The sequence below is a fragment of the Pristiophorus japonicus genome, chromosome 12 (genome assembly GCF_044704955.1).
Source record: "Pristiophorus japonicus isolate sPriJap1 chromosome 12, sPriJap1.hap1, whole genome shotgun sequence".
Classification (NCBI taxonomy): domain Eukaryota; kingdom Metazoa; phylum Chordata; class Chondrichthyes; family Pristiophoridae; genus Pristiophorus; species Pristiophorus japonicus.
The window spans coordinates 53,037,455-53,062,844 of record NC_091988.1 but is presented as its reverse complement, the minus strand read 5'-3'; the positions used below and the strand labels follow the sequence as shown (position 1 = coordinate 53,062,844).

Below are 25,390 nucleotides of genomic sequence, written 5' to 3'. Positions count from 1 at the left end.
CAAGCTCCAGTCTTCTATCCTTGCATTTAACATTTCTCAGAACAGCAGACTTGCAATTATGGTAGTTCTTTGCTTGCAATGCATTTATTACCTACCTGTCTACACAGTATCATTAATTATAGATGCGTGCAAGAGGCATGAGGTTCATTTAAAAAAAATGCAGGACTAGTTCTGCCCTTTGACCACAAAGACCTATATTCCCTCTCTCTTGTTATTGTTGAGACTATTTTTTACAAGTCAGGCCCATCCAATCTCAATCTGAGCAGTTCCGCTCCTCACACCAGAGAAGCCCACACTCTTGCAACTTTCTGCACTTTTCTATCATGTTTCTTAGCTTTTGCATTTTCTCAGACTTCAGGAGTTTACGCACCAGAAACTTGGTGCCTAACTTGAGACTGCACGGAAGTTCGGTAACGGATTGCAGCTCACGCACCAGGCTAGAAAAATCCTTCAGCATTCGGTATTTAGGGACCTTGGTAAAGATTTCTGGAATGTTCCCTTTGCTACATAGTCCGTCAAAATAAATAATACTGTAATCGTTGATCCTCCTGTTCCTTGAAAAGTCATTATAAACACAAGCCATTGAGGTATTGAAAAGGTCATGCAGGTCACTGTGGTGGAGTCCGCATACTGGATCCAGTGTATTCCATTGGTTGTACAGGTCTTGGCTTCTTTTTGACCAAATGATTATTATCTTTCCTCCTTCGGTCTCCACAAGTTCCCGCTTGCTGTAAAGCCAAGACACGATACCAATCTCCGCCACGCTGCCACTATCCCATAGGTCTAGGATGATGTTGCAGTGCAATTCGGTCTTCAGAATATCAGCAAAAGCACAGACGAAAGCTTTGTGCTCTTCAGAATCTGGGGAGTACATCAACAGGACTGTTCTGCTCCAGAGTGGGGCTGAAACGATATAACACAAAGAGGAGATTTAGGATCATATTCTATTTTTTTTTAAGTATATCTTTCCTGTTTGGAAGATGCCAACTGAGGCTGGGTTATGATTCCCCAGGTACCAGCCATCTTTCAGTATCTTGTCCAATAGCTTAATTCCATTTGTGAGATTTGATAGTGAGTGTCGGTAGACTGAGATCATCAGAGTTGTGCTCAATTTTGGTTGTGCTCGATGTCCACACAAGCCTGCAGTTTCCAGCAGGGGCTACTGGACTTCAACTATGTCTGATTTTCCCCAAAGGAATATGATGTATCAATCCCCTCCCTCACCTATGAGGAACAGGTGACACTCATGGATTTGAGAGGAGTCCTGGTGTGCAGCTATAAACCACCATGACTGAGGGATATATGAATGTGGCAACTTCTGTTGAAGGACACAAAAGTGTTGGTGTACTGGTGAGATAGTTTATGTCAGGTGGGGGAAGGTTGGGGATTGCTGTGGGAGCATTTCTCTATGCACAAGGTATGCATATGAATGCTATATGGTTATGGTTAGTGCACAGGATTGACTTCAATATAAGACTTTTAGGAGGCAAAATTGGCTTGCTGTGCACCTCCCGTTTGCGCCTCCGGGGGGAACTAATGGGGCTCAAAAGCATTTTTGCCTGGAGGGAGTAGGGGAAGAGGGTAGGGATGGGGGGGAAGGGGGTGCTAATGACTCCCGCAAAATTGCCGGGGAGTTAACAGAGGTGCAAAACCAGTAGCGCCGCGCCCCACTGGAAGCGTCCCAGGCCACTATGTCTCCGGCGATTATGTCATTGCCGTGCGTGGCAACACCTATTCACCCCGCAGCATAAATTGGGCAGTGTCCCATAAGGCTGCTGTGGGTGATGTCAGCACTAGTCTCGCGGATCGCGAACCGGGCCGCACTCCGCTCACAGGGCGAAATTTAAAGGCGAGGTGCGTTGCGCCATTTTGTGCTGCCCTCTGACTTACCTCGGGGTCGATTTATGCGGCTTTCATGCCACGTTCGTGCAGCCCGTCACTCCGTTTCAGTGCCGGGAAGAGGAGAGCCCTTGAAACGCATCAGCACCACGGGGAGAGGCCGCATAGCCCTCCAACCTTCGTCTGGGGAGCTCCCCCGAGCCGGCCTGGACAGGAAATGGAGCCCCTGACATTACGCTCCACTTCCTCGAAGGGGCGGTAAGCCCAGCCTCTCTTCCGGGGTGGGACCTCTGGCCGCGCAAAGGTTTCCGCCCCCAAATGGGCGATTCGCAATCTCAACCCCTTAGTTTGCAAAGTCAGTAGAATTGACGCCAGAACAAGTTCTGTTTTGTACATATCTAACAAACTTTTATTTTTATTATGTAGCAAGTTGTTATGATCTGAAATGCACTGCCTGAAAGAATGGTGGAAGCAGATTCAATCGTCACTATCAAAAGGGAATTGGATATATATTTGAAAAGGAAGAATTTGCAGTGCTATGGGGAAAGAACAGGGAGTGGGACTAAATGGATCACTCTTTCAAAGAACCAGCAGAGACACCCTAATGGCCTAATGGCCGCCTTCTGTGCTGTATAATTCCACGTTATATTGTTATCTTACCTGATACAACTTTAGTAGTAAACTGCCAGACCATATAAACAAACAACAGCACAATGGCTAACACACTCAGTATGCCCAAGAGGCTCAGCCCCATCCATTGACGGGTGTCTGCAATACAAAAGGCAAGCACAAAAAGGACGTTTTAGAAAATAAGTGGAAACGGAGCATCTGCTAGACTGAATTCAACAGAAATGTTCAATCTTATTATAGAAATTGAAAAATTCAGAGTTTGAATTTACAGAAACATAAAGTTACAATATAAAGATTCTCCGAACATCGCAATTGCAGTACGATAATTTAAAAAAAAATAGGTCTTCTGATAAAACTATTTGCAACACTTACAGTATGGACAAAGCAGTTGCTTCCCAGAGAAGGCCACGTCAGAACGCCAGACCTGAGAAAGAGATTTTTAAAAACATGTGACTAAGTTCTATAATAGATACCGCTTGGACAGAGTGATTCCACTCCAATTTGTCTTCTTCTTACTAGGCTAAGTTATTAAAACTTTCTTTTAATCTTTTATTTGATGTTGCCTCTCTTGGGGGAGGTGCCGTTTTCTCTAAAGGTTCCATTTTGTGTGGTGGGGGATGGGGAAGAGCCTAATAGCTTTGCTGCTGGAGTATTGCATACCACTCAGAGGGCTGGTACCATTGCCAGTATTGTGAAGTATTTCCATTCACAGAGGATCCACCATTTCTAATCTTACATTCCACTTCAGAGGGTGTGGAGGCACCATTGATATATTGTTGGATTCTCATTGAAAAGAAAACTTAATTGAGAAGCATCATCATCATCATAGGCGGTCCCTCGTATCGAGGATGACTTGCTTCCATGCCAAAAAGGGGTGAGTTCATAGGTGTTTCAATGAAGGGCCTAATATTACGGCAAGCGAGTCAAAGGAGAGCAGAGGAAATGTTACAAGGACACCCTCAAAGCCTCCCTGATAAACTGCAACATCCCCACCGACACCTGGGAGTCCCTGGCCAAAGACCGCCCTAATTGGAGGAAGTGCATCCGGGAGGGCGCTGAGCACCTCGAGTCTCATCGCCGAGAGCATGCAGAAATCAAGCGCAGGCAGCAGAAAGAGCGTGCGACAAATCAGTCCCGCCCACCCTTTCCCTCAACGACTATCTGTCCCACCTGTGACAGGGACTGTGGTTCTCGTATTGGACTGTTCAGCCACCTAAGGATTCATTTTTAGAGTGGAAGCAAGTCTTCCTTGATTCCGAGGGACGGCCTATGATTGGTAATATCATGCAAATGCAGCCTAACGTGATGCTCTGTGCAGAAATATTTACAGCAGAGCTCTAGTTCGGGACATGCAGTGGTGCTCTTCACCCGAAAGCTTGTATTGTCATGCAGAACCGCACCCAATGGAACTTAGCTGTAATGTATTTGCTTCATGGTTTTTTGCTTAAGAATTCATAGCAACACATTGCTATTAAGAACTAGTCGGTTTATTAACAAAGGTTTAACAATCATACTACACATTACCAGTTCATCCACTAGGCTCATAACTGCATACCTCATTGTGGATGACCTAGACCCAACTGACTGGGATTTTATTGAGTCTTGTGAACATCATGTGACTGGCTAAGCCACTCAAAATGCAACAGCTCTACACTATTTTAGTGAAAACTATAAATCAAGTGCCCCCCCTTAAAAAGGACACTAAAACCGACAAATTAAATCAATTAAACTTTTGCAACAGCTCTACAACTATTTTGGTACAACATAAAATCAAATGCCCCAATTTTGGCAAGGGCACTGGAACCCACAAATTAACAATTTAAACTTTAACTGTGACTTAAATCAAATTAAAATTTGGTTGCCGGGGGTGATGATGCACTCCAGTCCCTTCAGCCCCACAGCAGCTCTACAACTATTTTGAGTTGTATCTGTGAAAACATAAATCATTAAATCAAGTGCCCCCTTGTTTTTTTTTAGGGCACCAGAAACACAAATTATACAAGTGCCCCCTGGCTAAAACGGGGGGGGGAGGGGCATTAAAGTCGACAAACTTAAACAAATTAAACTTTAGACAAATGGTTGAAATTAAAATTTGGTTGCCGGGGGTGATGATGCACGCCAGTCCCTCCGGTGCCCACCACTCGAGAAAGGCTGCGAGTGTACCAGTGGATACCGCGTGCTCCATCTCCAGGGACACTCCAGCTCGGATGTACGCGCGGAAGAGAGGCAGGCCGTCGGGCTGAACGACCCCCTCGACCGCCTGCTGCCTGGACCGGGTGATGGCCCCCTTGGCCGTGCCCAGGAGCAGTCCTACGAGGAGGCCCTCGGACCTACCCGCTCCCCTCCGCACAAGATGCCCAAAGATCAGGAGTGTGGGACTAAAGTGCAACCAGAAATTGAGGAGCAGCCCCTTCAAATATTGGAAGGGGGCTGCAACCTCGCACATTCCACATATACGTGGAACACGGACTCCTCTAGACTGCAGAAACTACAGGCGGCCTGGGAGCCCGTGAACCGACTTAAAAACGGATTGCACGGGACTGCTCCGTGCAACAAACTCCAGGCCATGTCCCCAGTAAATAGAGGGAGGACTCCCGCGTAGTGAGCACTCCATTGGGGACTCCCGCCTCCTCCGGACGGCAAGATGGTGCGCCATGGCGTGTTCGGACGACAGATGTGGATTGCAACGTGGAGAGTGTGCAAGAGCAGCCCATACAGGAATCTCCCTCCGTGCAGAACTGAAAGGCACGGAGGGGATTTCCCGGAGGAGGCTCAAGTTGTGAGAGCAATAGCTCTACAACTCTTTTTGTAGAAAACAATAAATAATCATTAAATCAAGTGTCCCCTTATTAAAGGGTGGACACTACAAACAGTTTACAAGTGCCTTTTTTTTTTTTGTGGGTTTTTTTGGGCTCTAAAACCATAATTTACAAGTGGCCCCTATAAAAGGGGAGGGGAACACTAAAACCGGCAATAAAACAAATTAAACTTTAAAACATATAAAATCAAATTAAAATTTGGTTGCCGGGGGTGATGATGCACTCCAGTCCCTCCGGCTCCCACCTCTCACAGAAGGCCGCGAGCGTACCAGTGGACACCGCGTGCTCCATCTCCAGGGACACCCTGGCTCGGATGTAACCGCGGAAGAGAGGCAGGCAGTCAGGCTGGACGCCCGCCCGCTGCCTGGACCGGCTGATGGCACCCTTGGCCGTGCCCAGGAGCAGTCCTACGAGGAGGCCTTCGGACCTACCCGCTCCCCTCCGCACAAGATCAGGAGTGTGGGACTGAAGTGCAGACAGAATTTGAGGAGCAGCCCCTTCAAATATTGGAAGGGGGCTGCAGCCTCGCACATTCCACATATACGTGGCACATGGACTCCTCTAGACCGTAGAAATTACAGGCGGCCTGGGAGCCCGTGAACTGACTTAAAAACGGATTGCACGGGTCTGCTCTGTGCAACACCCTTCAGGCCAAGTCCCCAGTAAATAGAGGGAGGACTTCATTGGGGACCCCCGCCTCCTCCGGACAGCAAAATGGTGCGCCATGGCGTGTTCGGACGACAGATGTGGATTGCAATGTGGAGAGTGTGCAAGAGCAGCCCGTACAGGAATCCCCTCCGCACAGAACTGAAAGGCACGGAGGGGATTTCCCGGAGGAGGCTCAAGTTGTGAGGACAACAACTCTACAAACCTGTGAGCATCCTCACAGGTGCATACATTATAGTAGGGAAGAGGACCGGTCCCTCCATGAAAAGAATAACTATATAGCTTAGACCGCAGTAGCAGTGAGTCGTCACGCGTCAGAAACTAATGCGTTCGGCCATGGATTATTTGACTACTGGTTCACTTCTGCTCCAAAGTGCCCCACCACTGCCACTAATAGCATATTATTTTTAATGGATTAGGAATCTGAGGTCAGTAGTATCTGATCTCCACTCGGAACTTAACAAGTACCCATTATGGCAGCAGTACAATGTTAAGCTGGTCCACAGTGATCTTGAAGTAGAACCGGGTACACCTTTAGAGACCAATATAAAGAGATTTCCAACATTGCGTGAATGCTCCGCTGAATGTCTCAATTAAAGAATTGTAAATTCAAGTTCGTTCCTTTATTCACATTCAGCTAGAAGTCCCTATTGCCAATGATAGCAGATCAGAGCTGTGTGTGTTCCGATGGGATTCCTTGGCCCACTGCTTTAATGGAGGCATTAGCCCATTTTGTTAATCATTCATCCACTATTATCACAAGCAGCTATTTCTAGTTTATTTTTTCTCTCGGGTTCTCAATCCTTTTCCCATCACAAAGCTTTACGGAAGATCCCAAAACCAGAACGCTGTGGTTGTTCTTATTCCAGATTTCACCATAGCTTCCACTAACGGAAGATTTACTGAGTTTATTGAGCCAAATTCACAAGTTATCAATGTCTCTTTACCCAGCTGTTTTAGTTAACAGAGCTGCTTAATTCTCTCTCCTGGGATACTGGGAGAGGATGGGGGGGAGACAGAAGAGGAGTAGTGAAATTCCTCCTGCTAACTTTCGTGAAGAACCCATCGGGTGCAGGATTTCCCATGTTGTACATGTTCCCATTGTAATGTATGCACCTGTGAGAATGCTCACAGATTTTGTAGAGCTGTTGATCCACCGGTATGCTCGTGGCCTTCCGCGAAAGGTCGGCGCCGGAGGGACTGGAGTGCATCTTCACCCCCGGCAACCAGATTTTAATTTGATTTAAGTTATGGTAAAAAGTTCATTTGTTGATTTGTCTGTTTTAGTGCCCCCGGTTAATAAGGGGGCACTTGACTTATGGTTTTACAAAAATAGTTGTAGAGCTGTTGAGTTGGGAGTGGCTTAGCCAGTCACCTGATGTTCACAAGGCTCAATAAAACCCCAACCAGTTGGGTTCAGGGGATCCATGATGAGGCATATGGTTGTGAGCCTGGTGGATGAACTGGTAATGTGTAGAGTGATTGCTAAACCCTTGCTGATAAACCAACTAGTTTTTAATAGCAATGTGTTGCTATGAATTCTTAAGCAACGAACCCATGAAGCAAATACATGACACCCATACTGATATTTTCAATAAAAATATGGAAGAAGAATTCCCCTCCGCTGCCGAAGTCCTTTAAGATAATTGACGAGTTACCTACCCTTACACAGAATTCAAGGCTTTCCACAGGCAAAATCATAAGGAGTTTCTGGGTGTTCTGTTCAATCTGTGAACAAGATAAACATTTTTAAATGGAACATCCATTCGAACAGAGCAGCACAAAATTGATTAGAAATAAGGCAGAACAGGAAGACAGGAGAGTGGGGTGCCAGCTCTTTGTCAGCTGTAAAAGTCTGAGATTAAAGAATTCTAGGGAGCTTCAGCCCCTTTTACAGTGAATCTGAGCTTGCATCAGAAAACAGCCCGAATTCAATTGGCAGCGTCTCTGAAGCATATCTGGTGCGGGAAATAGAACTATCATACTAGTGGAGTAGAGGCTTATCTAAGGTCGGAGTGAAGGCATATTGATGTGGTAAAGCATAAGTCACTTTATCCATCTTCTATCATGTACTGTGTCTGATCTGGAGCATTGATTTTGACACCAGCTGGGGGGAAAAAAACATCAAAAGTATTCTTACTCTGACTGCTCTGTCCTCGGCCTCTTACACTGTTCCAATGATGCTCAATGTAAGCTCGAGGAACAGCACTTCATCATTCTATTCTGCATGTTACAGTTTTCTGGACTCAACATTGAGTTCAACAGTTTCAGACCATAACCTCTGGCGTTATTTTTTCAGCTGGCAGCTGTTGATGATTCTGCCATTTACACCTCTCCTAGACCCATCTTTTGTTTCTTTACTTATCCCATTACCAATTCCTTTTGCTTTGTACAATCATATCTTTTGTTATTTAATCGTTCCTGCCTTCCACCCAATCACAGACCTTCCCTTTTGCTTTTTCTTCCCCTACCCCTGTTCCCTGCCCTTACACAAAATCTTTTATATCTCTAACTTTTCACAGTTCTGACATTAACTCCGTTTCTCTCTCCACAGATGCAACCTGACATGCTGAGTATTTACAGCATTTTCTCTTTTTATATCAAAAGTATTCTGTTCACCTTCGCCTACTTAGAAAAGTGTGGTGTTATGGATGTGGGCAGGGTGAATACATACATCTTTCAGGGAAAAGCATTAAAACAGGTGGAGAAAAAAAGAGATATGCCATTCTAGTGCATAGGTTCATGAGCAAAGCCATGAAGCAATAGCGAGAGCAAATTGGGGTGCATTTATAGGACAATTGACTACAGGTACAACGTCTCAAATCCGGCAACCTTGGGACCGAGACCTTGTTGATTTTCAGATTTCGGACAAGAAAATCAAGGGCATACGTATGCTACTGAGACAGACAAAGTACCAATGGTGGCGTGCGTCAGGTCGGGTTGGGGTGGGTCAAGGGTCATTCAGCAAGGCTCGGACTGATCACACGCCACTTAAAATATAGTGGCGAGGCCGATAACTAGTCCAGCCCCACGGTATTTGGACAATAATTCCAGATTTTCTTTTACTGAATATCAAATGGGATTTTCTCAAAAATGTCCGGTTTTTGGACAATTCCAATTTGAGACGTTGTACCTGTATAAGTTAAAACATACTATTTTGTCCATGTACAAGTCCTTGGTCAGGTTTCCGTTAGAATACTGTGTTCAATTTTCATCTTCTTGGAAAGTGTGCTGAGGAAGACCACTAGATTAATCCCCTATCTTGAAGCATCCAAGATAGGCTAAAAGCTGGTATTCCACACTTTAGAGAAGTGTAGTCTATGGGATGATTAGATCGAGGTTTATAAGATGATGAAGGGAATAAATTGTGTTCGAGTAGACGGTTTGTTCCAACTAAAGTTATAGAAGGCCAGATCTAGGTTAGATGTCAGGAGATGGTTCTTTTCCCAGAGAATAGAGGACCTCTGGAACAGACTTCCGCTTGTACGGTGAATGCCAATTCGCTGAATTCCTTCAAGTGAGAGCTGGAGTTGTTTCGGGCTGGGGCGGAGATCATCTCATACAAAAGGGACGTCTACATAGCATTATCACCGATCTCCCGGATCAGTTTCGATTGCCTAAAGGGGTTGGAGGAATTTCTCAGATTCCCCCCCACCCCCCCGCCAAATTGGCCTGGGTGTTTTATCTGGTTTTCCACCTCTCCCAGGAGATGAACTTTGGCCAAGGTTGAGGTATCAAGCAGCTCTAACCTGGGTTAAGCGGTAGATCAGACTCAAGTTTTTGCATTCATCTCCTATTATCTTGCATAGAACGGCGCTGAAGGATGCTGGGAAGTGTGAGGCAATGGTCAACATGAGCTTGTTTGGTTCTGTCACCATGGTAACGTTCCAATCAGTGTCTGAAAATGAGAGATCCTCTGTGATATTAGTTAATCAGTTTAGACACTGTCATCAATGGCATCAAACTATAATACAGTTCATTTCAAGTTTATGCAGATTTTTTTAATTCACTAAAGAATTCAAGTGCTTGGGTTCATTCTGTACTTTAAAGACACAGTCGTTGTTGCTGTTTATGGCACCAGTAACCACTCCCCTCCCCACCTCCTGTCGCCCTCCCCCCTCAACGCCATTCCTAAAATGAAAATTGCTAGTTTGTTCTTGAATGAGCAAGAAATTGACTGGCAGCATCACTCATCCAGAATAATTTTTCCCCCAACGCCTCACTGTGCAAGAGTGTTTCTACCCACATAACTCAAAACAAGCTCTCCTCGCACACAAGCTTACCAACACACATTCACAAAAAAAATCACACACAAACTCGTAAAATCCAACATTTCAGGATTCTTTGGCCATTTTCCATGGAATGGATGCGAGTTATTTTAAAATGTGTTTTGAGTTAAAGAGTTAAAGTGTTTTGAGTTCAAATGGGGTTAGTTTTTCAGGACAATGCCAATCAGCTGTGAACCCAACATCAGATGAAAGGTGATTAATATGCTGTGTGAAGTTGTTCCTCCCAGAGACCAAATAATAGACACTTCATTGGACTGTCCGGGTATTTAGGAAAAGACTTCACACAAATGTGTTGGAAACCTCTTTGACTGCTTGGTCTGTGAGAGAGGCATTTAAATATCAGAGCACAGACAACAAGAAGTCAGTCAGGTAGCAAAGTACTGCAGGAAGGTTGAAAAGACAGGAGACACCAGGGAGAGGGGTACTGCCCTGGGCTGTAGGACAGGGTACAGGGACTTATTCTTTTTAAGTTAGGTATAATAAACCACTGGAGTGGGGGCAACATCGCATGTTATTTATTTTAGCATCATTACGTGAATATAAGTTGTAATGATTCAACTAAGTTTATCATACCTAACTTAAAACGAGCAAGTCTCTGTACCCTGTCCTACAGCCCAGGACAGTACCCCTCTCCCTGATCAGATGCTCTGCACTGTACATCACACCATACAATGGAATAAATAGCTCACAATTTGAACCAAACTGTGCCTCATCCAGTGTTAACTTGGTCCCCCTTCAAAGAGATTGAAAAAATACACCTGCACAAGGCACAAGGTCCCGAATACAAGGGCGTTTCATTGATATACTACCATATCAGTGCATACAGAACAGTTGTGACTCAACTCCTATAAAAATAAGATGCTCAGCCAGCTAACAGACTGACACACTGAACCCAAGAGAGAAAAGGAGAAAAGGAAAGAGAGAGAGAGAAAGAAAGACTTGCATTTATATAGCGCCTTTCACGACCACCAGACGTCTCAAAGCACTTTACAGCCAATGAAGTACTTTTGAAGTACGGTCACTGTTTTAATGTGGGAAACACAGCAGTCAACTTGTGCACAGCAATCTCCCACAAACAACAATGTGATAATGGCTAGATAAACTATTTTTGTTGTTTTGATTGAGGGATTGGCCAAGACACCGGGGATAACTCCCCTGCTCTTCTATCGAAATAGTGTCATGGGATCTTTTACATCCACCTGAGAGAGTAGACAGTGTCTCGGTTTAACATCTCATCTGAAAGACAGCACCTCCAATAGTGCAGCACTCCCTTAGCACTGCACTGGAATGTCAGCCTAGATTTATGTGCTCAAGTCCCTGGAGTGGAACTTGAACCCACTACCTTCTGACTCAGAGGCGAGAGTGCCACCCACTTAGCCACAGCTGTAGATATCTATGACAGACCTAAATTCATAAGAATTAGAGGCAGCCCCTGGTATGTTGAGAGCAATTTGAAAGTGGTAATGTTAATATTTAACAGTGACTGGAACAGAAACAGTAATAACTAAAAATGTCAAACATATCAAAGGAGGCAGAATTTATGAGATAGAGAATTTTACCTAAAGGAGCCCCAATTTCAGCGAGAGAGAGATAACGAGTAACACAGATTCGATAAGAGGGAATGATGTAAATTCCGCGCCAATGAGATGGCAAAATAACGGCAGCGTGAGGAGAAACAGTACAAGGCTGACGAGAGGGAGGAAGAACATCGCCACGCTCTCAAACTGACAGAGAGACCTACATCAGTATGTTGACAAATTGGGACTGTTGTAACAGAGGTGATTACAGGATGATTTGATAGAAGTGTTTAAAATGGTGGTGATGAGTAAATAGAATCAGACTGTTTCTGGTGATTGAAGGGTATGGAACAAGAGGACGTAGATGTAAGATTCACTGTAAGAGATTTAGGAAAGACGGCAAGAGAAGCCTTTTTAGGCACAGACTTGTGAGACTGTGGAACACACTGCTGCAGATACTGAATGAAGCAGAGAACATAATGACATTGAAGACTAGGCTGGATAGGTAGTCGAAGGAAAGTGGAACAGATGGGACATTGGGAACACGGCGCACACATGGGATTAGGACTACTGCTGATGGGGGATAAACATCAACAGGGACTGGTTGGGCTGAATGACCTGTTACTGTGATGTCATTTTATGGAAAAGCAGTGAGTTTGGTAAGTGGGGCTGTGGAATGCAGGACCCACCATCTTATTATATCAAATCTTCATCCAAATTTTAAAGGAGGGATGATGCTGATATTTTTGTTCAGGCATTTGAATTGCCAGTGGGACAAAACTGAATAAATCAACCAGCTCACAACATCATTATGGGAACGATAGCATAGTGGTAATGTTACTGGACTAGTAATCCAGACACAAGAGTTCAAATCCCTCCACGGCAGCCGGGGAATTTAAATTTACTAAAACTTGCCTGGATGAGTGCAGCTCCAACAACACTCAAGAAGCTCGACACCATCCAGGACAAAGCAACCAACTTGATTGGCACCTCATCCACCACCACGCCCCCCCCCACCCCTGCCCCCCCCACCACCACCGTGACTGCAGTGTGTACCATCTACAAGATGCACTGCAGCAACTCGCCAAGGGTTCTTTGGCAGCACCTCCCAAACCTGAAACCTCGACCACCTCGAAGAACAAGGGCAGCAGGCATATGGGAACACCATCACCTGCAAGTTTCCCTCCAAGTCACACACCATCCTGACTTAGAAATATACCGTTGTTCCTTCATCGTCGCTGGGTCAAAATCCTGGAACTCCCTCCCTAACAGCACTGTGGGAGTATCTTCACCACAAGGACTGCAGCGGTTCAAGAAAGCGGCTCACCACCACCTTCTCAAGGACAATAAGGATGGGCAATAAATGTTGGTGATGCCACATCCCATGAACAAATTTTAAAAAAAATCTAGAATGAAAAAAGCAACTATCAATAATGAAAGATCACCATGAAACTACCGGACTGTCATAAAAATCCATCTGGTTCACTAATGTCCTTTAGGGAAGGAAATCGTCCGTCCTTACCCGGTCTGGCCTATATGTGACTCCAGATCCACAGCAATGTGGTTGACTCTTAACTGCCCTCAAGGGAAATTAGGGATGGGCAATAAATGCCGGCCTTGCTAGCAATACCCACATCCCAAGAATGAATTAAGTAGCAAAGTGCTCATGGTGTTTTCTCATGTCAACCGTGCCAATGCTTTGATTATGTTGTAAAGCATGCTGTCATCAGGGCTTATGATTTAATTCCTGAAGTGTACAGGCAGAAGTTTAAGGAATCAAGTGTAATGTATTTGCTTCATGGGTTCTTGCTTAAAAATTCATAGTAACACATTGCTATTAAGAATTAGTTGGTTTACTAACAAAGGTTTAACAATCACGCTACACATTACCAGTTCGTCCATCAGGCTCACAACTACATACCTCATCATGGATGACCTAGACCCAACTGACTGGGGTTTTATTGGGTCTTGTGAACATCATGTGACTGGCTAAGCCACTCACAATGCAACAGCTCTACAACTATTTTGGTAGAAACTTTTATTCAAGCGCCCCCTTGTTTTTTTTGAACCACAAATTAACAAGTGAACATAAAAGGGAACCGTTGACAAATCAAATCAAATTAAAGTTCAAATTAAAATTCTGTTCCTGGTTGGAATGATGCACTCCAGTCCCTCCGGTGCCCATCTCTCGCAGAAGGCTGCGAGCATACCGGTGGACATCACATGCTCCATCTCCAGGGACACCCTGGCTCGGGTATAAGGAGCAGCCCCTTCAAATATTGGAAGAGGGGCTGCAACCTCGCACATTCAACATAAACACGGAACACGGGCTCCTCTAGACCACAGAAATTATAGGCGGCCTGGGAGTCCGTGAACAGACTTAAAAACTGATTGCACGGGACTGTTCCATGCAACACCCTCCAAGCCAAGTCCCCAATAAATAAAGGGAGGACTCCCACATAGAGAGTACTCCATTGGGGAACCCCCGACTCCTCTGGACAGCAAGATGGTGTGCCATGGCGTGTCCGGACGGCAGACGAGGATGGCAAAGTGGAGAGTGTGCAAGAGCAGCCCGTACAGGAATCCCCTCCGCGCAGAACTGAAAAGCACTCAGGAGATTTCCCAGAGGAGACTCAAGTTGTGAGGTGCTGGCTGCAACAGCTCTACAACTATGTTGTTGTAATACTTTAATCAAGTGCCCCCTGATTAAAGGGGGGGCACACTCCAAAAACTTTTCAAGTGCCCCCTTTTTTTTTGAGGGCACCAAAATACAAATTATACAAGTGCCCCCTGGCTAAAAGGGGGGGCACTAAACCCGACATACTTAAACAAATTAAACTTTTGACGTGGTTCAAATTAAAATTTGGTTGCCGGGGGTGATGATGCACTCCAGTCCCTCCGGTGCCCATCTCTCGCGGAAGGCCGCAAGCATACCGGTGGACATCACATGCTCCATCTCCAGGGACACCCTGGCTCGGATATAACCGCAGAAGAGAGGCAGGCAGTTGGGCTGAACGACCCCCTCGACCGCCCGCTGCCTGGACCGGCTGATGGCTTCTTGGCCATGCCCAGGGGCAGTCCTACAAGCAGGCCTTCCGACCTGCTTGCTTCCCTCTGCATAGGGTGCCCAAAGATCAGAAGTATGGGACTGAAGTGCAACCAGAATTTGAGGAGCAGCCCCTTCAGATATTGGAAGAGGGGCTGCAACCTCACACATTCAATATAAACGTGGAACACGGACTCCTCTAGACCGCAGAAACTATAGGCGGCCTGGGAGCCCGTGAACTGACTTAAAAACTTTTTGCACGGGACTGTTCCGTGCAACACCCTCCAGGCCATGTCCCCAATAAATAGAGGGAGAACTCCACTGGGGATCCCCACTTCCCCCGGATAGCAGGATGGTGCGCCATGGCGTGTTCAGACGGCAGACGAGGATGACAAAGTGGAGAGTGTGCAAGAGCAGCCCATACAGGAATCCCCTCCGCACAGAACTGAAAGGCACGGAGGGGATTTCCCGGAGGAGGCTCAAGTTGTGAGGCGTCGGCTGCAACAGCTCTACAACTATTTTGTTGTAATACTTTAATCAAGTGCCCTCTGATTAAAGAGGAGGGGCGCACAGTCCAAGAACTTTTCAGGTGCCCCCAAACCTGTGAGCATACTCACCGGTGCATACATTACATCAAGAGAGGGTGTATAGGGAAACGGTTCTCCAGTTTAAATTTACGTGGCAAATTTGGCTGGAAAGTGCAAGCATATGTAACAAACTATTAAAGTTTTGCCATTCAATGTTAGGTGGCTGATTACAGGAGGTAGTTCCAAATGATTTGCAAATCTGGTTACTAGCTAGGGATATAAAGGGCTCAATTTTGGCCGAGCCCATTTTTCAGCATACTTACCAGAGTTGCACCACTTATGTACCTTCAGAGATTCGCCGGAAAAAAATGTTGCAACTTTGGCCGCTGTCTGGCCTCTTCACTGCAGTCGCGCAGCATGGCCAGTCGACTCGGGGGGGTGGAGCCTGCGTTCTGCGCTGGAAAATGTGCCGAGACGTCTGCACATGCACAGTGGAGAATGGTGATGGCTGCGCATGCGCACCCACAAGTGTCAGGTGGTCAAACAATGAAGGAGGCAAGATTTTGAGATGTGAGAGCTGGGCCTCAAGGAAGCTGGAATGGACACAAGGGAACTAGACCTTGATCAAAGTAGGTTTCAACCATGGAATTTATTTCATTGTGTGTATGTGAGTATGTGTGTGTGCGTGTGTGCGTAGGTAGATTGGAGAAAGAAGAAAAATGAACATCATACAAGCCACACACTCCCAGTACCTCTGTCTGCTTTCAACTTTGCAAAGCAGAATCAGGTCTAATGTGTTTTTGTTGTTACTTTGTTTCCTGGAGAGTTTTGTAAAAACCCGGTATTTTTTTTTTAATGCACTGCATTACTCAGCTCAGCTGAGACTGCTTGTTGGCTGGACTTTGAAGAAGACTGTTTTCTTATACAAGACAGTTTGTGGCATTATTCTGTCAGACTAATTCTAACCTCCTAACTGAACAGTTGTTGAGTGATTCGCTCTGTGCGTTAAATGTTACTCTCCGTTGATATGCAGCCTCTCTGTTAAATCCCGGTGCCGGCCAGTTCGCTTCCTCCCGCCCCTAGCCCAGGCTGAGTGACCTTCCGGTGTGTTGTCCCACCCCTAGCCCAGGCTGAGTGGCCTCCCGGTGTGTTGTCCCACCCCTAGCCCAGGCTGAGTGGCCTCCCGGTGTGTTGTCCCACCCCTAGCCCAGGCTGAGTGGCCTCCCGGTGTGTTGTCCCACCCCTAGCCCAGGCTGAGTGACCTCCCAGTGTGTTGTCCCACCCCTAGCCCAGGCTGAGTGACCTCCCGGTGTGTTGTCCCACCCCTAGCCCAGGCTGAGTGACCTCCCGGTGTGTTGTCCCACCCCTAGCCCAGGCTGAGTGACATCCCGGTGTGTTGTCCCACCCCTAGCCCAGGCCGAGTGACCTCCCGGTGTGTTGTCCCACCCCTAGCCCAGGCTGAGTGACCTCCCGGTGTGTTGTCCCACCCCTAGCCCAGGCCGAGTGGCCTCCTGCACCGGCCCACTGCCGTCCCAGACCGAGTGCAGAAAGGTGAATTGCAGTTTTATGATGAAGGTAGACTTCACATTTTTATTTCTTATAGAATTGTTAGTAGTTTTTGTTTGCAAACATTGCTAAGGGTAAGGCTTGGTTGGTTCAGGTCCAGGTCCTCTCTGCTTCCCGCCCCTATCCCAGGCCGAATGGCCTCCGATGTACTTACCTGCGCCGATTTCTTTAACTTTCTGCAAGGATTTTCTCAAGTGGCCACATACGCTGGCCTAAGTAGAAATGGAGTAACTATTAGCTGGCCAAAGTTGCCTAACTGGGCAGAACTGGCGTAGGTGGCTGGTAATGCCCCCTTTTGAGAAAAAAAAACTAACCTAAAAATACGTAACTAAGCTGGTGCAAATTGATTGGGGAAACTGGGGATGTTTAAGTTACGCCAGAAAAAGCAGCCTACTCCAAAAAAAATGGAGCAACTCCTGGCCAAAATTGAGCCCAAATTTCCCTGATCAAGCTAGGAATGCGCGCTAAGCATTTTATGGCTCTCCTGAGCACAGGTAAGCCATTGTACGGGTGTGGGGGAACTAGAGGTTTAACGCCCTCCTGAGGGTGAGCCGCTCTGCAAGGCAGCTGACCTGGCTGAGGTCAGAGGGCGGCAGCCAAGCAGAGGTCAAGAGGCCAGTGGGCAATGAGATCAAGGTTCTGAAATGCGACCAATCGCTCAAGAGCAGTGGTGCAGGAATCTTGATCACCAAACTGGCCCTGCCCTAAATTCTGGAAGCAGAAAATTTGAATATCGGTGGGCGAGGACCAAAATGTATCTTTTGCCAGCAACTGGAGAATTAAAGAAAGAAAGAAAGACTTGCATTTATATAGCGCCTTTCATGACCACCAGAGGTCTCAAAGTTTTTACAGCCAATGAAGTACTTCCTGGCGTGTAGTCACTGTTGTAGTGTGGGAAATGCCAGGAACCCTGGAGGATTCATGAAGAGAGGAGCACAGAGGAATTTCTCGTAAAGTACCGGACTTAAAGCTGGAGGAAGAGAGCATGAAATTCTCAGTGAGTGATAAAGTATGAATCTGATTGAAATTAGGCATGGGGAGCGAGGGGAGGGGGATGTGGGAGATAGTGGGAGTGGGTGATAAGAGATTTGTCAATACACGAGCCAGGACCATGTAACACTCACACTTGCACATTAGACACGACTACGCGATACACATACGAAGTCAGCTTATGCTGAGTAAAACAAAACACACACATTAGTACATTCGATAATCCTAATCTCGAGGCAGATTTTCCTGATAAATGGGTTTGGTATATTCCCATTCTCCTCCTGACTACAGAAGAATGCGCTGTGGATCCCTCTGAATGTTCAGAGACATGTTCATTTTAGAGGCTGCGAACTCTGCAATCATAATTTAAAACAAAAAATAAAAACGAATATACCTGGCCTGTTTCGGCACTCAACGTGGCTGCTGTTTCTATATTTAAACTGCAAAAAAGCAAAAGGTAAGAACGTTAGTGGCATCATGTCCTGAAAATGAAGGTATGTGCAGCCAACATTAACACTAGTCTTTCTACACGATTCTCACACTCATAAATCATTGCCACGTCAAATTACAAGCTCCTTCACAAGGCGATGAAACAGCTTGCTCCAGGCGACAAGCTCTAAAACCATTGCTGGATCAGACCATGACACAATTGTACCAGTTTTGATCTCTGTATTTTCAGCACTGCCATCTATTCCAGGTAAGTATGCCTCCAGGTCATGAGTATTGAATGTATAAATGTGTGTTTTTACTTACTCAGCCTAAACTGCCCTTTTATTTTATTCGTTCACTGGATGTGGACATCGCTGGGAAAGCCAGCATTTATTGCCCATCCCCAATTGCACTTGAGTGGCGTGCTAGGCCATTTAAGAGTCAGCCACATTGCTGTGGGTCTGGAGTCACATATAGGTCAGACCATGGAAGGATGGCAGATTTCCTTCCCTAAAGAGCATTAGTGAACCAGATGGGCTTTTATGATAATCCAGTAGCTTCATGGTGCCCAAATTTGGCCCACTCATTTTTTCGGCGCACTCACGTGAAATGCGCCGACTTCCTAGGCTCAAAATGGCACCAAAAAGTGGTCCCTGGATTCTGGCCGCTCTGTTGACTCTCCTGGGGCTTGGCGCAACATGGCGATTCCATTGGGGGGTGGAGCTAGGGCCCTGCGCGCGAAAGAGTGCCGGTAACTGTCCACATGCGCATTATAGCGTTCACGCATGCGCAGTAGCTCCTGCTGATGATGCGTGCTGCAGTGTGGGACCCGATGCGTCCCGTCCCTATCCCGGGCTGAGTGGCCTGCCACACAGGCCGGTCCGCTGCCTTCCTGCGCTAAGGCTACAAACAGGTTGGTGTGAGGTTTGACCGGGGAGGGGGAGGAGGGAGAGTTTTGATTGGGGGGGGAGAGTTTTGATCGGGAGGGGAAGAGTTTTAATGGGGGTGGGGGGGGAGAGTTTTGATCGGGCTAGGGGGGAGGGAGGAGGGAGAGTTTTGATCGGGAGGGGGGGAGAGGAGGAGGTTTTGATGGGGAGTGAGGGGGGGTGGGGGGGGAAGAGCTTTGATCCCAGGGGGGGTGGGGAGGGGCTGGGAGGAGGAGGAGAGTTTTGATGGGGAGTGAGGGTGGGGGAGTGGGGGGGAAGAGTTTTGATCCCGGGGGGGTAGGAGTTTTGATCGGGGGGGGGGGGCTGGGAGGAGGAGGAGGAGAGTTTTGATGGGGAGTGGGGGGGGGGGGGAGTGGGGGGGAAGAGTTTTGATCCCGGGGGGGGGAGTTTTGATCGGGGGGGGCGGGGCTGGGAGGAGGAGGAGGAGAGTTTTGATGGGGAGTGGGGGGGGGGGTTGGGGGGAAGAGTTTTGATTGTGGGGGGGGGGTGATAACTGTGTAGCCAGTAATTTTACTGAGCTTACTCAAGAAAGTTCTTAACCTTGTTGATGAAAATATTTTCCTGCGTAAGAACATAAGAATTATGAGCAGGAGGTACTTCTATTTTTTATTTGGATAATTTGAAAAAAATATGTTAATATGTTTTATCTCTTTACTTCTTTTATTTTTGTAGTTTAAGCTTCCATGAATGCTTCTGTTGTATAGTAAATTAACTTTGCGAAGTTTATCATATGATGTCCTGTATAGCTGTTTGATCCTATTCACATTCATTAAGTTCTGCTGGCCTCCGATGTACTTACCTCTGTTGATTTCTTAACTCTCTGCAAGGGTTTTCTGAAGTGGCCATATACGCTGGCCTAAGTATATTTGGAGTAACTACTAGCTGGCCAAAGTGGCCTAAATGGCCAAAACTGGCATAGGGGACTGGTAATGTCCCCTTTTGAGAAAAACAAAGCTGAACTAAAAAAATTGTAACTAACTCACTTACACTGGTTTAAATTGAAGTGCAAAATGGGGATTTTTAAGATACTCCAGAAAAATCAAGTTGCTCCAAAAAAGACGGAGCAACTCCTGGCCAATTTTGAGCCAGTGGTCACTATTCCTAGCCTTTTATTGCAGATTTATTTAACTTCCCCAGCTGCCGTAGCAGGATTTGAACTCTTGGCACCAGATTTCTAGGCCAGTAACATTGGGCTCAAATTTCCCCAACCCCTTTTTCTGACGCCCTCACCTGAGGTGCGCCGCTTTTGTCTGCCTCCAAGCGCGCCAAAAATCTGCCTCCCGATTCTGGCCGTTCCCCAGCCTCTCCTTGGTGGTGGTGTAGTGTGGCCCAGTGGATTGGGGGCGGAGCCAGGTCCCGGCGTTGAAAACAGTGCCGGGGCCTCTGCACATGCGTGCTAGAGTCTGCGCATGTGCAGTAGCTCCTGGCAGGCCGAATCTGTGAGGGGCCCGAAGCACGCCGTCCCTAGCCCTGGCCGAATGGGCTCCTTCATCGGCGGCCCGCTGCATTCCCTAAGGTCGGACTTGTATTTTTTATTTGTTATTTACTGATTGATTGATTGTTTATTACTTTGGTCTTGGTGCTTTAGGTGCAGGGTTCCTTCTATTTTTTATTTGTTTATTAATTGCTTATTACATTTTGTGCTTTGTTTAGTACTTGGTGCAAATGTACTGCTTTGTTTAGTGCTTGGTGCTTTAAATGTATTTATGCTTCTTTAATGTTGTTGTGAAGGTGTTTAGTGCTTTGCGAGATCCCCTTCCCCCACCTACTATCTCTGGCTGCCTGCGCTGATTTTTTAAGTCACCGCAAGGTTTTTCTGAACATACAAGGGTGCCCACTTACGCTGGCCTAAGTTAGTTTGGAGTAACTTTTTAACTGGCTAAACTTGCTCAAATGGCCAAAACAGGCGTGAGTGGCTGGTAATGCCCCTTTTTGAAAAAAAAAACAAAACTAAAAAAAACCTAACTAACTCACTTACACTGGCGCAAATTAAGTGGCCAGAATTGCAACTAAAAGGATCCTCCAGAAAAATCAAGTTGCTCCCAAAAAAACAGAGCAACTCCTGGGGAAATTTGGGCCCATTACCACTATGCTACCGTTCCCTTACTTATGTGCATGGAGAAGGGTGCTATCTAATGTGAATGTGTGGGTGTTGCATGGTCCTGGCAAATCTCTTGTCACCCACTCCCACTATCCCACCAACACCCAACCCCTGCCCTACACATGCCTAATTTCAGCCATATTCATACAGAATGGATCTAAAGAATATAAGAACATAAGAAATAGGAGCAGGAGTAGGCCATTTGATCCCTTGAGCCTGTTTCGCCATTTAATAAGATCATGGCTGATCTGATCATGGACTCAGCTCCACTTCCCTGCCCGTTCCCCATAATCCTTTATTCCCTTAAAGCTTCCAATAAGGTGACTTGTATTAGTAAGAAATCTCAATGTGAATTAAAACCTGCTTCCAAGGGCTCCACTCATGGCCCCTGGCTACACGCATCCTGTGTATTGAACTTTTCAGATTAGGAATATCCCAGGTTTGATCAATGGTTGGTGTTGAAGGACAGCCAAGGTGGGAGTATTACAATTGACATGTGTGTGTGTTTGCGTGTGTGCGTGTATACGTGTGTGTCTGTGTGCGCGCATGTGCCTTGCATTACATGGCAAAGCAGAAATCTATGAGAGGTAATTAGCGGCAATCTTTCTGTTCTTTGTGGGTGATCGCCGTGATGAAATGTTGTATTAGTGCTGCACGAGTGTGATGTTAGAATTTCAGACTGAGGTGGAAGTCCAATTAAATGATACCTCCTAAACACTGTGATTCTAGTTGTTCCTCTCAAGATTTTTTCCAATCAAATTTTTAAATCAGTACACTCAATCAACTTCATACTCCAATCACAGACTAGAATAATTATTATCTATATGGGTTACCTAAAATAGTCATTGGAATGCCCAATGTCTTTTAATTATTGACGTATGAATTATTGCACCATTAATAATTATCCTTTCAACAACTTGCATTTATTCAGCACTTTTAATGTAGTGAAACATTCCATCTCTACAGTGGCATTATCAATTTGAAACCGAGCCACATAAGGAGATCTTAGGACAGGTGATTGGTCACAGACGTAGGTTTTACGGAGCACCTTAAAGGAGGAGAGAGAGGTAGAAAGGCGGAGAGGATTAGCGAGGGAATTCCAGACCTTACAGCCCAGGCAGCTGAAGGCACGGCTGCCAATGGTGGAATGATTAAAATTAGTGTTGCACAACAGGCCAGGATTGGAGGAGCACGGAGATCTTGGAGGGTTGTAGGGCTGGAAGAAGTTACAGAGCTAGGGAGGGGCGAGGCCATGGAGGGATTTGAGAACAAGGATGAGAGTTTTAAAAATCAAGGCATTACTGGACTGGGAGCCAATGTAGGTCAGCGAACACAGGGGCGATGGGTAAACTGGGCTTGGTGCGAGTTAGGACATGGGCAGCTGAGTTTTGGATGAACTCAAGTTTATGGAGGGTGGAAGATGGAAGGCTGTCCAGGAGAGAGTTGGAATAGTCAAATCTAAAAGGTAACAAAGGCATGGGTGAGGGTTTCAACAACAAATGAGCTGAGGCAGGGGTGGAGTCGGGCGATGTTACAGAGGTGAAAGTCTTGGTGATGGAGCGGATATGTGGTCGGAAGCTGATCTTGGGGTCAAATCCGGCACCAAGGTTGCGAACAGTCTGGTCCAGCCTCAGACAGTTGCCAAGGAGAGGGATGGAGTCGATGGCTAGGGAACGGAATTTGTGGCGGGGATAAAGACAATGGTTTCGGTATTTAGTTGGAGGAAATTCCTGCTCATCCAGCACTGGATGTCAGATAAGCAGTGTGACAAATTAGAGACAGTGGAGGGGTCAAGAGAAGTGGTGGTGAGGTAGAGCTTTCATGGTGATAAGATATACGGCTGGATTTTCGGGGTGGTTTGCGACCGGGTTTTTGCCGCTTTTTGACCCTCCACAGCGAAAACCCGGTCGCAAAGCCTGGGCAGGATCCTCGGCTCCATGTTTGCGGCGGCGATGGGACCTACCGCCGGGGAGAGGTGCGCCGGACGTGTAACAACGCAGATTGCGCTACCGTCCGAGTTTCGGCACTCTCCCGACCCGTATGCCACGTCCAGAATACCGACAGGTAAAGCCGGCCGGTGCAGCCCTGCCAGCAGCGATAAGTAGGAAAACTTGCAAAAAAGATAAGTAGATAGTTAAGGATCTTGGTAATATTTTCGGAATTTCTTTTTAGTTATTTTTTTTTGTTTTTCCTCCCTCCCAAGGCCTCTCTCGCAGAGCTCCTGGCCTCGCACTAAATTTGGCGAAACTCGCATTTTTGCGCCGTGAATGCATGTGCAACGCCTCCCTTACCAATGCAGACATCAAGTGCTGAAAGCTTGGCCTGAAAATTGTAGCGCAGCGGAAATGGTAATTTTCACCTATCGCTACTGTTTTTGCCAAAAAACCCCAAAATCCAGCCGGTTGTGAATAAGCGAGACTCTCAATTACCTTAAAACACATCTGAGAATGTCGATCAACGCTCTCAAACACAATGTCCTGTGGAATAGAGGAAAGGAGAATATCAGGTACTATTTAAGGGGAACACTGTGCAGCATCCAAATGATTCCAATCGGATAACCAAATATAAATAGACAGTGTCGAAACAGCTGGACAGTGATGTTGTGGTGTTAACCCCTTGATGACTACAGTAACATTTCTGAAACAAATCAACAAGATAACAGTACTATATTCTCATTTTGTTTGTTTTGTCACAGAATACTGTGCTTGGAAAAGTATTGTTATGCTTTATATAATTTCTGTGATTCTTTTCATACTGATCAATAGTTAAATAAGGGGTCATCTTACGCCCTGCCCCACCCACAAACGGGTACGTTGGGGTCGGATGAAATGTAAAAACTTTAAAAATCTCAAACCCGATCATAACCTGCCCATTTCCGGGTTTAACAGAGGCGGGACAGGAGGCAAGTTGGCCATTTAAATATTATACTGAGGCTGGGAACCTCACATTTAACCTGCTTTAAATGTTTAGCCTTGGCCGGCTGGGTTTCCCAGGCCTCGGGAAGCCCAGCAGCTCAAGGGAGGCGACGACAGCTTCGGGGAAGAAGTAAAAGTGCCCTAACAGCACTTGTGGGCCAAAAGGAACAGGAGTGTTTCCCCCTGGCCCCCAAATCTGAGCTCTTTCCCTAGGATCGGACCCGCCCCCCCCCCACCCACCCCATCATAGGCAGTCCCTCGAAATCGAAAAAGACTTGCTTCCACTCTAAAGGTGAGTTCTTAGGTGACTGTACAGTCTAATATGGAAATTATAGTCCCTGTCACAGGTGGGACAGACAGTGGTTGAAGGAAAGGGTGGGTGGGGAGTCTGGTTTGCCGCACGCTCCTTCCGCAGCCTGCGCTTGTTTTCTGTATGCTCTCGGCGACGAAACTTGAGGAGCTCAGCACCTTCCCGGATGCTCTTCCTCCACTTAGGGCGGTCTTTGGCCAGTGATTCCCAGATGTCGGTGGGGATGCTCAGAACGTCAGTGTTCTCGATCAGGCCAATGTCCCCAGCATCGAAGCACTGACCACACTCGATCAGCTCCGTTGGGTGGGCCACATTGTCTGCATGCCCGACACAAGACTCCCAAAGCAAGCTCTACTCGGAACTCCTACATGGCAAGCGAGCCCCAGGTGGGCAGAGGAAATGTTTCAAAGACCGCCCCCCTCACCCATCTCCATCACAACTACCCACATCCAAAGACCTCACCCGCTGAATCAGACAGCGCCCCCTCCCCCCAGGCTCTAGCCTGCCAATCAGCCTGACTTCCAGGCGGGGATCCTGATCAAAAAAAAAATCCACAGCATAGGGGGAAACCCGACTGACACCCGCCCCTGTATATATCTTGGTCCTAGAGTCTACAGCACACACAGGCCATTCTGCCCAACTGGTCTATGTCAGTGTTTATGATCCACATGAGACTCCTCCATCATCTAATGCTATCAGATTATCCTTCTATTCCTTTCTCCATCTTGTGCTTATCTGGCTTCCCCTTAAAAGCATCTATGCTATTCACCTCAACTACTCCCTGTGGTAGCGAGCACCA

The 25,390-nt window shown here is 46.6% G+C and overlaps 1 protein-coding gene across 1 annotated transcript in view; it reads right to left on the bottom strand.

The window, feature by feature from the left end:
- Positions 1-206: 206 nt before the first annotated feature.
- LOC139276879 (interleukin-17 receptor E-like) overlaps positions 207-25,390 on the bottom strand; it is a 39,413-nt gene continuing 14,229 nt past the window's right edge. The window contains exons 2-8 of the mRNA XM_070894877.1: positions 23,796-23,843; positions 18,284-18,329; positions 9,704-9,852; positions 7,617-7,682; positions 2,842-2,893; positions 2,500-2,607; positions 207-903 (exon numbers count right to left, since the gene is read on the bottom strand). Of these exons, the coding sequence (XP_070750978.1) occupies positions 254-903; positions 2,500-2,607; positions 2,842-2,893; positions 7,617-7,682; positions 9,704-9,852; positions 18,284-18,329; positions 23,796-23,843 (1,119 nt within the window). The 3' untranslated portion in view covers positions 207-253. The remainder of the gene's footprint in view (positions 904-2,499; positions 2,608-2,841; positions 2,894-7,616; positions 7,683-9,703; positions 9,853-18,283; positions 18,330-23,795; positions 23,844-25,390) is intronic.